Raw genomic sequence first — 15,992 nt, 5'->3', positions numbered from 1 at the left:
CCATTCCTGGAAACACTCCAGGCCAGGCTGGACGGGGCTCTGAGCAGCCTGATCTAGCTGAAGATGTCCCTGCTCACTGCAGGGGGTCGGACTAGATGACCTCTAAAGGCCCCTTCCAACCCAAACCATTCTATAATTCTTTCCATCAACCCCGAATCTTTTATTTATTCCCCTGAGAGCCACCTGGGCTAGACACCAAACTTCCAGACCCCACAGCCACGCGCCCCAGGCCGCGCCGCGCCGGAACCAAAGCCTCGGGAGCGCGTTTCCGTCGGAGCCGGGCCGCCGCCGCCGCGGCGCTGGGTGCGGGTCGCCGGGGAGGGCCTCAGCCATGGCCGACACCGCTGCGCCGCCGCCGCCCGCCGCCCCAGCTCCGGGGCTCCCGGCTGCCCCCGGCAGCAACCCGCTGTCCCGCAAACTCAACAAGATCCTGGAGACTCGCCTGGACAACGACAAGGTGGGCGCGGGCGGCGGTTGAGGGGGCGTAAGCGGGGGCCGGGGCCTGCCCGGCGGGGAGCGGCCTGCGGGAACCGGCCGGATGAGCCGTCAGGGGCTGCGAGCCCCGATAGGCTCCGAAATCGGGAAGGGAGCCCAGCCATACCCTCAGTTCCGCTGCGGAGCCGCAAGCTGACGTTTGCAGCCTTAATTGGAAATAACATTCATTTTTGTTTCTCCGGTGAGATGCCACGCACCTGTTCCATCCCTTCAGACCGCGGGGAGGTTTGTATCGCTTGGCTTGGAGGATGCTTCTCAAGCTTTTCCTAATTTATATGTTTTATAGCTATGGATAGGTCATGCTTTAACCGTCTGTAATCATACTGCCTAAAGCTATGCTGAAATAGCAGCCAAAGTTGTGTATTATAACATACAAGAACAAGAAAGACTCGGCAAGTATTTTAGTTCTGGAGTGTGTTTAGGTAGTTTTTTCTCTAAAACCATGTAGTAGTAGGGTTTGGGTTTGGTAGTTTGATTTTTATTTTTTTTTTAAATAAGATCATGAACTTGGGATGGTTGCAGACTATATAACCTGCTTCTTTGTAACTGGCTGGGAAGTTAAGGGTTTTTTTTTTATTATTTTCTAGGAAATGCTGGAAGCACTCAAGGCTCTCTCGACCTTTTTTGTCGAAAACAGTTTGCGCACCCGAAGAAACTTGCGTGGAGACATTGAACGACGAAGTTTAGCCATAAATGAGGAATTTGTCCACATATTCAAGCAAGTTAAAGAGGTAGTGTTTTTATAGTGTGACTAGCTATCTTGTAAGGGTACTGCTATGTAATTTAATGTTTTTTTTTTTTAAAAAAAGGATTAAGAGAGATTTTGGCTTTCCAGGACAAATATACTTTTACAGTAAAATTGTTTCATCATTTGTTTCATTTGATGAAAATCCTGCGCAGAGATTGGTGATGTTTCAAACAGACAAAAATCCAAAGTGGGCGCTGATGTTTAAAGGTGCATTCTCCCCAGTGATTAATGGGAAGCCTAGAGCAGCTGTGTTCCTTGGGCATCTCATTTTGGTGGGATGAAGCTGGGCCTAGGCATGGCATTTCTGATTTAAAACACACTTACTGTTATTTGAACTTATTTAGGAGCTTGAGAGTATAAATGAAGACGTGCAAGCGATGAGCAGCTGCTGTGAAGATATGTCCAGTCGTTTGAAGGTAATGTATAAATAGGTGTGCTTTGTATATTTTTCCTTTTAAGTGCAACTCCCTTCTTTTAAAATGACAAACGATTATTTTGGAGGATGAACAGATGTTTCCATAGTGTGTATATTACGTTACTTTAGGATATTAATATATTTCTTTTTACTTGTTTAGAAAATATACTGAAGAAGTAATTTTAATTTCTTCCAAATTGCAATTCAGAATGCAGCAATATACTTATTTTAAGAGCAGCAATGTGATATCCATTTGTATGTGAGTGGAGAGAAAATATTTTATTAGATTGGATGTGTGTGACATTAAAGGGTTAATTACATTTGTGTATTTCTGTTTAAAATTTTTGTGCCTTTTGCATTGACTACATCAGTTGAGTTATACGTTCATATAAATACCTCAAGTATGTTCATAAGAAAGTATCTTGTAATCCCAAATCTAGTGTGCCATCTTCATTCCATTGGTTTTGTTTCATAACGTTGTCTCAGAATGCTAATACACAACAAATTTTGTTTCATGTTAATCCTGAATCTGTAATATTCTAGGGAAAAAAAATTGTATTTTATAATGCATTACTAAACCTGGTTTGGTTTTAGCGTACAAGTTCAATATTCAATACAGTGATAAGTTCAAAGGGTTTATGGCTGCTGAAATGTAGGTGTTTTGCCAAACCAAATCTGTTCTGAATATAGCACACGTTATAGCACACGAATGAGAATTCTTCACTTAAAATCCTGTGAAAACAGTTGCTTTTTCCCTTCCTGATGTGAATGGGGAGATATTAGATGTCCCCCTACGTAGATGAAGAGGTTTTATAGCCATTGTATTTTATTCCCATAAGAATGCTTGTAGTGTGATGAACTTGTTCCAAAACGTGTGAGAGTACAGTGTAGCCAACTGCAGTATTAATTTTCAATTTTGGAAGGCAATGGATAATGCACCTCAGAGGTCTTGGATCTCTTTGAACACTGTTAATGTGGATGCGTTCCCTAGTGCAGTTCAGGAACTGTTTGATTAAACTCTTAGATGTGGAAATGAGTCAAGTGTCCATGCAGATTTTTTGCTCTTCTCTGTCTTTAGATCATTAAGTGTAACTATCATTGTTAATTTTTTTTTCCCCCACAGTAGAGCCACCCTGCAGTGATTTCTTTTTCTATTAAAGTCAGTAGGTAGTTTTGTTCTGTGCCCCACAGGAGGTTTCCTATAGAGCCCCGTAGAACTCGTAACTTGTCTCAATTCAACCCATATTTTCTTTGTCTGTATGAATGTAAAGTAAGTTAATAAGCCCCTGAACTAGCACTAAGCTGTCAAATACTCTGGTATTTTATCTGTAATAGGAGATGAAGACTTGCAAGTATATGCTCAAGCTGAATAAGAAGACAAAGAATGAACTAAGCGGAGCAAATAGAAGATATAAAGAGGAGGATATATAGCATATGAGAGAGGAGTGTGTGCTGAGAGTGCAGTGTATTAAGAGAGCAAAACAAATACAAGATATGAAAGGGACTATATATTGATAATCCAGAAAGCTTTTTACCTTTTTCATTTTGTAAGTTTGTTATACCATCCAATCCAAATAACAGTGACTTGATAAATGCGATGACTGAAAGCGAGAGGAGGAGGCAAATGCTGGAATGAATGAAGCGGGGTTGAAGGATAACAAAAGTTTTAATTAGTATACGGAGGTGGGGAGGAAGAGGAAAATATTTCTATTTTGGATCTACAGGAAACATCAAATATCAACTTTTTGATTTTTCTGGCATGTCTGACTCTTCTGCCTGTTTGTTTTGCTCAGATGTACGCTCTTACATGACATATATACAATAATTACAGTATCTGGCATGTATTTGAATGCATGTAAAAAAAACTGGCTTCCTGATATATCTAGCTAGATCCAGAAAAACTGTTTTTCCTTCCTTTCTGCTGTCCTACTGTTAGCATTCTTCTTGGCAATTAGTACCTCTGTCCAGAAAGTACTGGAAAGGAAGCAAATTACTACTCCTGTCTTTTTGGTTTATTAAAATATGCAACTCTGCAGGAAGGGGGGAAAAAAAGTCTGGAATTAGTAGATTTCCATACTGAATTGTTCAGGTCCAGTCTTTTGTTGTACTAGTCTTTTTCTGTTAGGCTGAAGCATTGAAAATCAATATTACTAAAAAAAAGTTTAAAATACAAATACATTTTAAAAATCTAAATATTATTTATATAGGATAGAAAAAGCTTAAAGATATCTTAAATTATTTTGGAGCTACTAAATGTTTGGTAAATTCTGTTGAGTTTTTATTAAATTTTCATGCTAGTTCATAATAGTTTCCTCTAGAAAATTCAGCACCGGGCATCTCCGTGGTGCTTGCTGTCTATATTCATGGGACAGCTCAGGCTCTCTCTGATGACTGAAGTTCTATTTGAGTGGTTGCAGTCCTCCTTTCACCTTTCAAAGTGTTCCTGTACCTTGACTGCTTTTCCATTGTAACTAACATGGTGTGGTGGATAGAAAGGCTGAAATGAATCAGTGTGCATATATACTGGCATTAGATGTCTCACAGGTTTCAAGACTGGTATCTTCATTTTGGCAAGTGCTGTAATTTAGACGAATTACAGTCTTGAATTTAGTCATGCAGAATATCCTTATATCTCTTTCCCCTTCTTCACTTGCAATATTATTCCATACTTAATGCATTTTGATTTGGGGATTTTTTTTTGTTAAATCTTATTTTGCTGCCTAAAAGATCACTGGTGGCATCCAGTGGAAACCAGAAATTCCAGATGTCTTTTATCTTCTTGCTGAGGGATAAGTTCCTGAACTCTCTAACTGCAGTTGCAGCAATCTCTTTAGTCATGCAGCTGTTGTCTGCAGCAGAATTGTGCCTGCATGGATTCCCTTGCATTGTCGTTGCTGAACGTTTAGGGCTCTGATGGCCTTCTAAAGTGCGTTGCACTTGGTCCTTACAGCCCTGTAAGCTACTTGGACTGTAGACCTAAACTTGCCAAGACCAACATAGACAGCTGTATCCATGTTGTCTGTAATGCCTGGATGGACACTGGTACTGGGCAGTTCAGCATCCAAAGGAACTTGTTTAATTTTTCATTTTGTAACAGCAAACAATTTACTGTTGAAGGACAAACAAAACAATCAGAACTGTTCCTAATATTTATATTAATGCTTTTGTATTAAATAGAAATTAAAAATTAACTGAGTGGGAATATAAATATATATAAAGATGAAAACATTTATTTTATAAATATTTGGATAAGGATATTTTTTTTCATGCCTGAAAATAGGGAGAATTAATGAATACTTATCTTAAGAAGGCCCTTTGTCTTGACGAGTACACTCTTTAAGCTGCCTATAGTCAGAGAGCTTCAAAACTATTATTTCACAACCTTTAAAATATATACATTTGTTATGTTTGTCTTTGTTTCACATACTTAACGATTCTAATTGTATTCTAGGCAGCAAAGGAACAAACCCAGGACTTGATAGTAAAAACCACCAAACTCCAAGCAGAAAAGTAAGTATACCACCTTATTTATTTCCTGAAGAAATGACAGTACCGATGCAATTCTATTTTAGATTTGGTTCTGCCAGTCTTGTTTTTGAGTAATGACTTCGGGGGTTTTTTTAATTTGATTTTTTTAACACTATCTGTGTTTGTAGCTCAATCAGAATAAAAATACTGAACTCTTAGTTTATTACTAGAGGAGACAAAACGGTAAGAACATGTGTTAGTACTTGTCTTAAGAATTGACCTCAGGGAAGAGAATCAGTTACAGTGGTAAAGCATGCTTTACGGATGTGCTTTTGTCAGCTGATAATGCGAGTTATATTGTTTTGTAACAGGTACGGACCTACTCAGTGTCTCATTAGTTCCACAGGTGGCTTCTTGTTGTTAATGCTTCATTTCCATTGGAAATCACTCTCTTGTTCAGGGGCTGCATGTAGGAACAGAAAGTTGAATTATAACCTACTCTGCCATATTTAAAGCTAACTGTGAAATACGTAAGTGCTGTTCAATGAGCCTAACATAGACCATTTTTCCCTTGGTTCTCCAACCTCTTGTCAAAGAAAAGATTTGTATTTTGCTCTTTTCAGTATTTTTATTGATGGGAAGGGGATAATAGCCTATGACAGATTCAAGTAATCTTTATCGTTTTTATGGTTAGGGCATCTGTTTTTACAGCTTTAGCCTCTGTCAGCATAGAAGAATGAATCTTCTTGCTTTATGAGCTTTCTTCTGAAAATTATATACAGTTCACTGGAGATTAGAAATAATTATTTCCAGTGATAAGTTTCTAGTAGAAATTATGACTTTGGATATCTCTGGGTGTACTTTCAAAATTGGTAGGTTCATGTTGTCGTCTTTGGTAGGAAGTGGATTATGTCCTATGAGAGTCTGAATGTGAGGTTAGAGTTTAATCTGTACATGTTTTAAGTTGAATGTGGAATAACTGCATAAAACACGGTACTGGTTGATATGAAATGAAGGATTTGGCAAAGTCACGGTTTAAGTAAGTGAGCAGAAGTCAGGTTTTAGAAAATTTGTTATTTTAAATAAAGAGTATGTGAAGTTTTAGGACGGAGGAGTGGTCATCTGTTTTCTGTATTCTCAAGAAAAGGAAAGCTGCTTTGATTCCTTGTTCTGAAACAGAATGGAAGATACCAAGACCAATCCCAAGTGATGTGTGTCTAATTGGCCTTAATTTCCATTAAAGGAGATTATGCAGACTGTACATCAGTATTTCTACAATACAGTCCGTACTGGCACAATACTTTCTGCTAATTCATTTAAAAGGCAGGACATCCTCCTAGTGTCAGGAAGAAAAAAGGTTTAGAGCTTGTCTTTCTAAGGATCTGACTTCAGAAAGCACATGTAGGAAAAAGTTCTCTTTTGTAAGTACACCATGAAATACTCACTAGCAGAAGCCAAACACTACTTGTGATCTCACAACATGATGTTTATGAAAGATTCATACTGCCATTTATTAACAAAGTTAACTTTTTTCCTGGATAAATTTATGAAAAAGTTAAGCAAAAGCTACAACAGGAAGGTTGTCTTGTTCTGTGTGGGACATTTGAGTCATCTTTTCTTTTGACTCATTTAATGAGTGTTCTGATGTGTTGCTTTGGTTTACATCAGGCACATGAAAAGGCAATCGCTACCAAATGTTAGGGGTTTCTTGAACAGCTGAAATCTTGCCTGCAGTCAGACAAAATACGGGTGTTACCTTGTTGGTTCCTTCAACTTAACAGGTGACATTTTTTAGCCAACAAGGGAGTAGATGGTGAAACTGGGAGGGCATGCCTTCTGAGGGTTGTCCTAAAACACTGTCTGCTTAAAATGCAGAGATGAAAGCTGGATCCGTTCAAAAAGAAGGCAGTTGAAATAGTGACTCTAAAGCTGTTACAGTCAGTCTAGAACAAGGCAGTAATTGCTGAGCATATTGTCTTTTAGAGTTCGTCCTATAAAAAGATGTCTCCTTATTAGGAAAGTTTCAGGAGTCTTCATATTTAATCAATCTCAAATTTCTATTTCTAGTCTCTGTGGTCCTACTAAGTGTTTACTTTATGATAGGCATTTCACAAGACAGCATGAGTTAGGTAGAGGTTTTTTGAAGTCTAGGATAATGGGAATTTGAATTCAAATAGCACCAATATAGTAGAATTTTCTGTGTAATTTTTAAATTTAACATCAACGTATATTTTAAAAAACAAACTTCATTTTATGTACCACAGAATTTAAGTTCTTAAATCAGTGCTGAGGAATGGTATGCTTTTAAACATTACCCTGAAAAATAAAATCAGTTATGTTCTTCCTTTTCAGATTAGTGATGTTCTTTTTCGCAATGATAATTACTGAATGTTATGTAATAGCAGAGTTAATACATTTGGTCATTTTCTGAACCAGTTGTTTCCGCTGTCCTTAAGGGAAGTTATTTTGATTCTGCCCTTCTAAGTACTATATTAAATCCTCATCTGTTTTCACGGTTTTTAGACATTTAAAAAAACCCAAGCAATTTCAGAAATCATTTTTATTTGCAGTAAAAGATTTGCTGTACTAGCTGTTTGTCAGGGGAAAAAAAAGGTCTTCTATTATGCTTAGCATTTACCTGATTTACTTTAGCTGACCATTTTCTCGTAGGAAGAAAATGTTCTGATTTGATTCAGTGTTCTAAAACCAAAGGGAGACAGTAAACTTTCAGATGCATTTCATGCATTTATGGTAACTAGGGATTTACCTTTTTACAAATATTTGATTTTTGTATTTAACTAAAATTTTAGGGAAAATGGGCTACTGCCCTCACTCAGATAATATGATGAAGATAGTTATTTGCCTAAGTGACTTTCTGAGTTAGTATTTCACAGCTTTTTATTTACTTCCCTTCATTTTCTAAGAATACACGTAAGCTCTGGCTTTGATCTGAGATGTCTAGTTGTCTTTCTGTAATAGTCTTAAGGCTGTTGTCAGTAAATGACAGGTGGAACCTTTGGCTTGGGTACACCCTCTTCATGCCTGGTCAGTTTTTGTGAAAAGTAAATTTTGTCAAAAGGAGCTATACTTAGTATCAAGTTTAAAGCAAACTGCAATTAAAAGAACAGAATGTTTTGCTTCAAAACCAGAGAAGGAAAAGTCAATAGCCAAAGTATTTTAATTAGAGCTGTAACTTTATTCCCATAGCTGTACAAAGAAAATAAAGGGAAGATTGAAATAGTAAGTGAACTATTTTCTTAGATTGCAAGATTTTTTGACCTTGCAAATGTAAGATCTTTTTCAGAAATTTATACCGAAGTGGCATTTGAACCTGTGTAGTGTTTTGCGTTTTTGTTTTGTTTTGCTTTTTAATCAAGAACTGCATGGTAGCAGCGAAGAATAAAGTTTCCTGAAGGTACAGAGTGGCCACAGGAGCTAAAGTATGTAGATAAACATTTTAAGAAGCCTGTTCACGTTTTCGTCCTTGCATATATTCTTTCTCTTCTGCTAACTAGTTTTTGCATTGTATTATCACCTGTATAATTAGATGTAGTTCAAGATTACATTCCATTTCCTAAGTTTCTTACCTGAATTCCTCGCGGTCATCCTAGTCTCTCAGATTTCTGGTTTGAAGGTATAGTGGTCCATCTGCAGTATCCTGCAGCTAATCCTGCTGAGCTATTTGGGACTCCTGTGTTAGTAAAATGTGTGATTTAAGACACTTGGTTAAAGTTGGGTGACAAAATAAGATGTTCATCTGAGATTTACCTTAAAACTTCTGCATTATCAGGTTGTAGCTTTGCAGCATTGTTTTTTCTTGTAACTTAGTGTGTGAACTTTAGGCCTGATTTGGCATAAATGATAAATAGAATGTGTTACTTAGGTAACAAATTAAAAAAGTAATCTTCCACTAATACAAATGCATTTTTATATTTCTGAATATGTCAGAGTTGGTGCATTTCCTTAGTCACTTAGGTTGTTTGTTTTGAATTTATTTTCTCTGTAAAGACTGGTTAAAATAACTGTACTGTACATTAGAAGCAGAACAGTTTTCTTTCATATTATTTAAGTTATGGAATCTGGTTAATGTAGGAACTAGGGTTTTCTTTTTTCCTCTTCTTATGAATGAGACTCATCACAACTTAATAGAACCATGTAGTGTGAAATAAATTAGTCCAAACCATTCAACCCCTCTCTCCATAAGGTTAATTACTCAGTAATGTAGAGTCTTAAATAGAATGTGTGTTTTAATGTATTTCATAAAAAACTTTGATAATAAAGAAAAACTGACGTAGTTAATTTAGTTGATTCCTGTGAATTGTTAAAAAAACCACTTCCACTTCAGTATCTTCAGTAGATTTCTATACATTTACTTGAGCATGCTAATATTGCTTTCTGGTTGCATAGGTTTTTTATGTATAGTAATGAGGAAATTAGTTTTCTTTCAAACAATGTGTGCTGCATTTTAAAATATGTGGATTTGTTTATTGCCATTGCTAATAGGCTGACAGAAAAAGGATCTTGCTCCTTGAAGTGAGATTTTAATACAGGCTTGTGGATTTTCTTGTTGTACCTGAGTTTAGTTCTTTTTTTTCTTTGTGTGACGCTAAAAACCTGCTTGCAATACTAAACTACTTCACCTTCATTGGGAACAAGTGTCCTGGAGTTCAGTACAGTTCCCAAACCAGAGAAATAACAGTTCAGCTCCAAAATACTCTATGCAGAATGCCAGAAGCCCAGCTTCATAGTAGTTCTACCAGCCACTTAATGGTAACGTGTTGCACAAGATTGTTTTTGAGGTTAGCCACAAATGACAGTCGTGGATCTAACAATTGAAGAAAGAGACCAGGAGGTAATAGTTACAATATTAATTTTTATAAAATTATATAAGAGCGATTATGTGAGTGTATGTATATGCTCAGGGAGATCACAGAAAATAGGCCTGCAGAGTCATAGTCAATTTGGAAATGATGCAGGAAGTTCAAGAGTGTGTGTAGCAGGTTAGAGAGGTTTGCTTTCATCAGCATATGCTGAGAAAAGTGGTGATCTGGTGGTTTGCGCTGATGAGATGTATTTTATGTCTTGACCTTTTGAAACTTGTAATTACATTTATTCCTGTAAATATGCTTCATGAGAAAAAGCAGTGATTGCCTAAACTGAATTATAATTCAAGGGGGGGGGGGGGGGGGGGGGGCGGGCAAAGGCTTGAAATTCTGATGCTGATTTTCTTTCCTGAGTAAAGTATAGGTAATAGGGCATAACACAGGAATCCATGGACGTGAACAGATCTGAAGAAAAAAAAAAACCCTAATTTGTCATATTCTAGCCATGACCAGCAAAGAAGATGCAAAGCGTTATTTCCTGCCAGCTTTTTTACCTGGCAACCACGTACTCTGAGGCATGAAGTACTCTTGATCAGTTTGAAATGAGGCATGGGCTCACAAGTTGAGAAACATTCATCTGAAGTGCAGAATCGGTTACATGATACAACTACTGACTGATGTTTCTCTAAACTGCTCTTAGAAGAGAAGCCCAGGAACAGAGAGCCATGGTCTTCCCTGGAAATGTATTTTGGTTCTTTATTGTTTTCCTACTCGCTGTTTTAGTTCTCCTTTTGCTGCTGGTTAAGATAATTTGTTCTGATCTTATTCCAGGTTGATGTAGAGAACAGTGTGTTATTTTCATGTCTTTGGCAACATTTTTGAATTTGATGGTAAATTTGAATCTAGGCTAAGTAGTCCCCTTTTAAATGTCTTTATAATGAGGTATCAGTCCGATATCAGTCTGATCAGATATCAGTCCGTTTGGTACAATAATATCGAGTAGCTCACCTCTGCAAGATGGAAAAGAATCTATTCACCGAAAATAAACTCCTTTATAACTTAATCTCTGTTCACAAGTTAGAAACCATATCTTGTATCTTAACCATTGCTAAACATTGATTTACCTATTAAGTATATATATCATGACTGCTATGAAGTTTTGTATGTGAAAATTGTTTATCCAAACTATTCTGCAGATACATATCAATGATGTTTATAGAAAGCCTGATTGGTATGCAAGTAGAAAATTATTAAATTCCATGAACTTATTTACAGCATATAATACAGCATATAACCTTTTTTTCTTCTAGTGTTTAGTAATCTGTTTGGCTAGGTTTGAATCATTTCAGTGGAGTTAGTATCTTCTGTTGTGAAATCTTTGATTTAGCCTTTTCATTTTTACCTATTTATTTTTAAAGCAGAATGTGTTATATGGCAGGGCTGCAGCATTGCAGTCCAGCTGTCTTTAGATAGCTAAAGATGGGGAAAACCTTCTAAGTTCAAGTCGACTCTCCTGCTGCCAGCTGTCTTATGTGTGATGACTTGCATAAATTCATCAAATATTCATCCCATAGCATCCTCATAGGTAAGCTTAGGAAGTGTAGGTTAGATGAGTAGACGGTGAGGTGGATTGAGAACTGGATGAGGGTTGTGATCAATGGCGCAGAGTCTAGTTGGAGGCCTGTAACTAGCAGTGATCCCCAGGGGTCTGTACTGGGTCCAGTCCTGATCAAATTATCATCAATGACCTGGACAAAGGGACAGAGTGCACCCTCAGCAAGTTCACTGACAATACCAAGCTGAGAGGAGTGGCTGATACACCAGAAGGCTGTGCTGCCATCCAGTGAGACCTGGACAGGCTGGAGAGCTGGGCCGAGGGGAACCTCATGAAATTCAGCAAGAGCAAGGGCAAGGTCCTGCCCCTGGGGAGGAACAACCCCATGCACCAGTACAGGCTGGGGGCTGACCTGCTGGAATGCGGCTCTGTTGAGAAGGACCTGGGAGTGCTGGTGGGCAACAGGTTGACCCTGAACCAGCAGTGTGCCCTTGTGGCCAAGAAGGCCAATAGGTATCCTGGGCTGCATTAAAAGGGGTGTGGCCAGCAGGTTGAGGAATGTTATCTTCCACCCTAGTGAGGCCACATCTGGAGTACTGTGTCCAGTTTTGGGCCCCCCAGTTCAAGAAAGACAGAGAGCTACTGGAGAGAGTCCAGCAGAGAGCTACCGAGATGCTCAGGGGACTGGAGCATCTCTCTTCTGAGGAAAGGCTGAGAGAACTGGGTTTGTTCAGCCTGGGGAGAAGACTGTGGGGGGAACTCATCAATGCTTATAAAAATCTAAAGAGTGGGCGTCAAGAGAACGGAGCTGGACTCTTCAGCGGTGCCCATCAACAGGACGGGGGCAATCGGCACAAATTGGAACACATAAAGTTCCAGCTGAATACGAGGAAAAAACTCCTTTCCTGTGAGGGTGCCAGAGCAGTGGAACAGGCTGCCCAGGGAGGTTGTGGAGTCTCCTTCTCTGGCAATATTCAAAAGCTGCCTGGACATGTTCCTGTGTGCCTGCTCAAGCAGGGGAATTGGATTAGATGATCTCCAGAGGTCCCTTCCAACCCCTACCCTTCTGTGATATAACTAGTTAATGATTTTTGCATTCTGTACATGTTGCTGTTCCTGGGACACTTACCTCAAGGCTTGTTCTTTCCAGTAAAAGCCTTTCCCTAATTTCCAACCTAATTCTTGGATATAAATTGGCTGTTTTCTCTTTGTGTCCTTTATCTTAAGAGCTTCCTTCATCTCCTCTCATAAATTTTGTTCTCCATTCCCATGATCATCCTGCTAGCTCTGGTCTAATGGGAGTCCATTGCTCTTGAACACAGATAATCAGGATTGTGATCTGTTTTCCAGATGAGGTCTCACTGAAGCTTTCTGTAATATTACTGCTATTTTCCTGTATCCTGGGAACATTACACAATTCACTATGACTTTCTATGCCTTCCTATTTTTTAATTAAGGAGAAAATTTCATAATTATATTCTATGATTGAATTGGTTACTGAATACCGTCTCACAGTATTTCAGTTCTTTTATTAAAGATGTTTGACAGACAAAATGTAGAATAAAACCACTTGTTCTCAGCATTTACAAAAGCATTTTTGCACCTAGTATGTATTCTTAAGAAAGATTTCCTTACACTGACTTGTGTGTAGATGTTTTGTTATATAGTCCCATATATTTGCCTTCCACAAAAACCATCACAGAAATTTTTCTGACTGCTACTGAACAGCATTTATACATGTCTAAGATGGTTGTTCTTTCTTTATGAGTTAGAAATAATCCATCTTTTTGAGACTTTAAAAATGTGTTGAATCCTCAGTACCACAAATTGAAAGTAATTTCAGGACATGCTGCTATGACTCGTCCTAGGTAAAGGAAGCTAGCAGATTTTTATGCTGAATTTGGTGCCAAGATAAAATTAAACTTTGGAAAAGCCTGTTTCTCCTCCACCTCATTTTTTGAGCTGTCTAGGTGATAATCCTAACAAATAGTGTGCATTTGTATTTGGTTCAAGGGAAAAGTGCATGAAGTGCATAGTTTTCCCAGCCTTTTGAGTTCTCTTGCAAAAGAATTCTGTCTCCCTGGCAACGATTAAAACTGGGGAAGTTGCTCTTAGCTGGAGTCCTGTCCCCCGCCCAAGCTCCAAGTCTACCAGCCATTGGCACTTCCCCCTTTGCTTTGGTGCCGTGTTCCCATGATCTGTTAGTTTTGTTCCTTTATGCAGGGGTAACTTTTGTAAAAGGAAAAAAGCTTTGGGATAACAGCACAGTGTGGCCTTTCCTCTGCTGTACTGCACTTGCTTAGAAGACAATTTAGAAAATTCTATGTTTACAGAAAGGCCAGTGGGTCTTGAAATGTCCAAGTGTGTGCACGGGTACTGATTGCTGTGGGTTTTATGTAAGATGGCCTTACTCTAGCTTTTGTTGTTACCTGCATTGTGGTTTGCATTGTGCTTACTGCAGAGAGATAACTATAGCAAACCTGAGTAATACTGTATTACATTTCCCTGCTTTAGTAAGACTGATTAAATTCAGTTAAAATTCTGTTAGCTTATGTCTGAGGAAATATATATGTGTGTGTGCACATATATATATATAAAAACCTAAATACCTGCCTGAATGTATTGGTCTCATTAATACAGTATACTGCCAGATAAAAGTCAAGGGGAAGTACCACTTAGATGTTTTGTTCCTGATTCATCATCTAGGATACAGGATCTCTCTTTTATGCAGATTGATAACCAAGGCAACTTTCATAGCCAGCATAAACAGGTTTTGAAACTGAGTAGCTTGTTTAAATCCCATGTGCTTTGTAAGGAGACAAAAATAAATATCTTTAGCAACATTCCAACGCATGCTTTTAGATTTCAGATAGGTGTTTCTCACCACTTCAGAAGCCCTATCTTGAGAAAGATGAAACATTGCTGCCACCTTGAGGCTGTTGTTTTGTGTTTACGTTGTGGAACTTCTGATTTGCCGATATGCTACAGTTTAATATATTGACTCTGTTTTGTAGAAGTTAATTATCGGGAGTGTGCAGAGTGGGTCAGTGAGCAGTTACAGCAGGTGTTAGCCAAAGACACGGCCAGGGATGAGAATGGCTTTAAAGCACAATGTTTGATTGAGCCTTGTTCTTGGTAACAGCAAAAAAAGGAACAGAGTGAGGACTTGCAGGTGGAGAGAGGTTGAGTAGTGAGGTCTTAGGCCATTTTTTTTGTTTTTTATAACCCTAGGAGTGAAGGGTGCACAGAATTCTAGTGTGGACTAACGAGCATGCTATTTGTACAGTTCCTGACTCTGGTCCTTGTTCTTTGAAAGTCTACAATCCTAGTTCCAATGAATCTGCAAAACAAACTGAAAAAACCTGTTGTGCCTGGTATGTTGCACTTCTTAAAATCAGGCTTCCCCCTGCCCCCAGTTTGATGAAAGCGTGCATTCAAAAAATCTGAAGAACAGGAGGCAATAGTAAATGGAGATCTTCTGTAAGAGCACTTAAAAGTTTTTGTATTCAGGAGATACACAGGTTCAAAGAACAGAAAAGTTTCTCAGCACCTCGTCTGCTCTTGTCTTTATGGGTGATCTTGTTTCAGTTGAAACCAAAGAAGATCTTGCATTTGTGTTCTCCAGTCTCTTTCCTACCTTCCTTCTCCCTAAAGCAGTGTAAGTCTCTTCAGCTTTGTGGTTTTATATTCAGTTGAGATTCCCATCACAAGGGGAGAGACTTGGAACAACTATTAAAGTTAATTCACCAAATTATTGTCTGATGTTTCAACCAAATTCAGTGATGGTGACATTGATGGATTAGACTTCCTCAGCACAATGGCATAGAACAGGAATGTGCTGTTGAAAGCACCATCACTGGGTGAAATTTTAGGTGTCCTTACCTGATTTTTCAATTCAAATAGCCATGTCATATTCTTCTAGGTTTTTGGGGGGGTTGAGAGTGGAGGCTTCTAATATTTTTTTTTTATTATTTGTTGTAACTGACTATTGAAATGACCTCTTTTTATAACCCAGAAGAGTTCAGAAGTGTAGTTTCCATGAGCAGTTTCATAGCAGCAGTGAACTAAGTAGTCATTGCCCACTTGCCTCTGGCAGCTCACTGTGCTTGCATGCCCCTTAATACAGGGTGTGCCTGTAGAGGACTTAGTACCCCACAGTACTTTAGCACAGGCCTGTGGTAAACTGCATTAGAGAATACACAGAACCTCTACCCCCAAAAAAACCCCAAAACTAACTTTTGGTGTTTTTCTGCAAGATTTGTTCCTTGATCTGATTCACTACCTGGATCTATAATAAACAACGGTTCTGGTACAGCGGAAAGGGCAGTACAGGGCAGGGATGAGCAGGGGTGGCTGAGGCTGCCTAAGCAGCATGGCTCAGGCATCGTTGCAGTGATGGAATATATTGTTATTACAGAGCAGACCTGATCCATCTTTCATTGGTGTTGTGAGTATGATGTAGTTGTCATAAGAAAATCTCTCACAAGC

General features: G+C 38.6%; 1 protein-coding gene across 2 annotated transcripts in view; it reads left to right on the top strand.

Moving 5' to 3' along the window:
* Nucleotides 1-284: 284 nt before the first annotated feature.
* COG6 (component of oligomeric golgi complex 6) overlaps nt 285-15,992 on the top strand; it is a 61,824-nt gene continuing 46,116 nt past the window's right edge. Inside the window, exons 1-5 of one of the 2 annotated variants that reach the window (XM_064440954.1) lie at nt 285-457; nt 682-720; nt 1,083-1,226; nt 1,588-1,659; nt 5,110-5,168. In XM_064440954.1, the coding sequence (XP_064297024.1) occupies nt 332-457; nt 682-720; nt 1,083-1,226; nt 1,588-1,659; nt 5,110-5,168 (440 nt within the window). In that variant the 5' untranslated portion in view covers nt 285-331. The remainder of the gene's footprint in view (nt 458-681; nt 721-1,082; nt 1,227-1,587; nt 1,660-5,109; nt 5,169-15,992) is intronic. The other variant, XM_064440955.1, reaches the window with a different exon arrangement.

This window comes from Phalacrocorax carbo, chromosome 1 (assembly GCF_963921805.1).
Source record: "Phalacrocorax carbo chromosome 1, bPhaCar2.1, whole genome shotgun sequence".
In the NCBI taxonomy this organism is placed as follows: Eukaryota; Metazoa; Chordata; class Aves; order Suliformes; family Phalacrocoracidae; genus Phalacrocorax; species Phalacrocorax carbo.
Note: the sequence above shows the minus strand (reverse complement) of the source record. Positions and strands in the feature narration are given on the sequence as shown.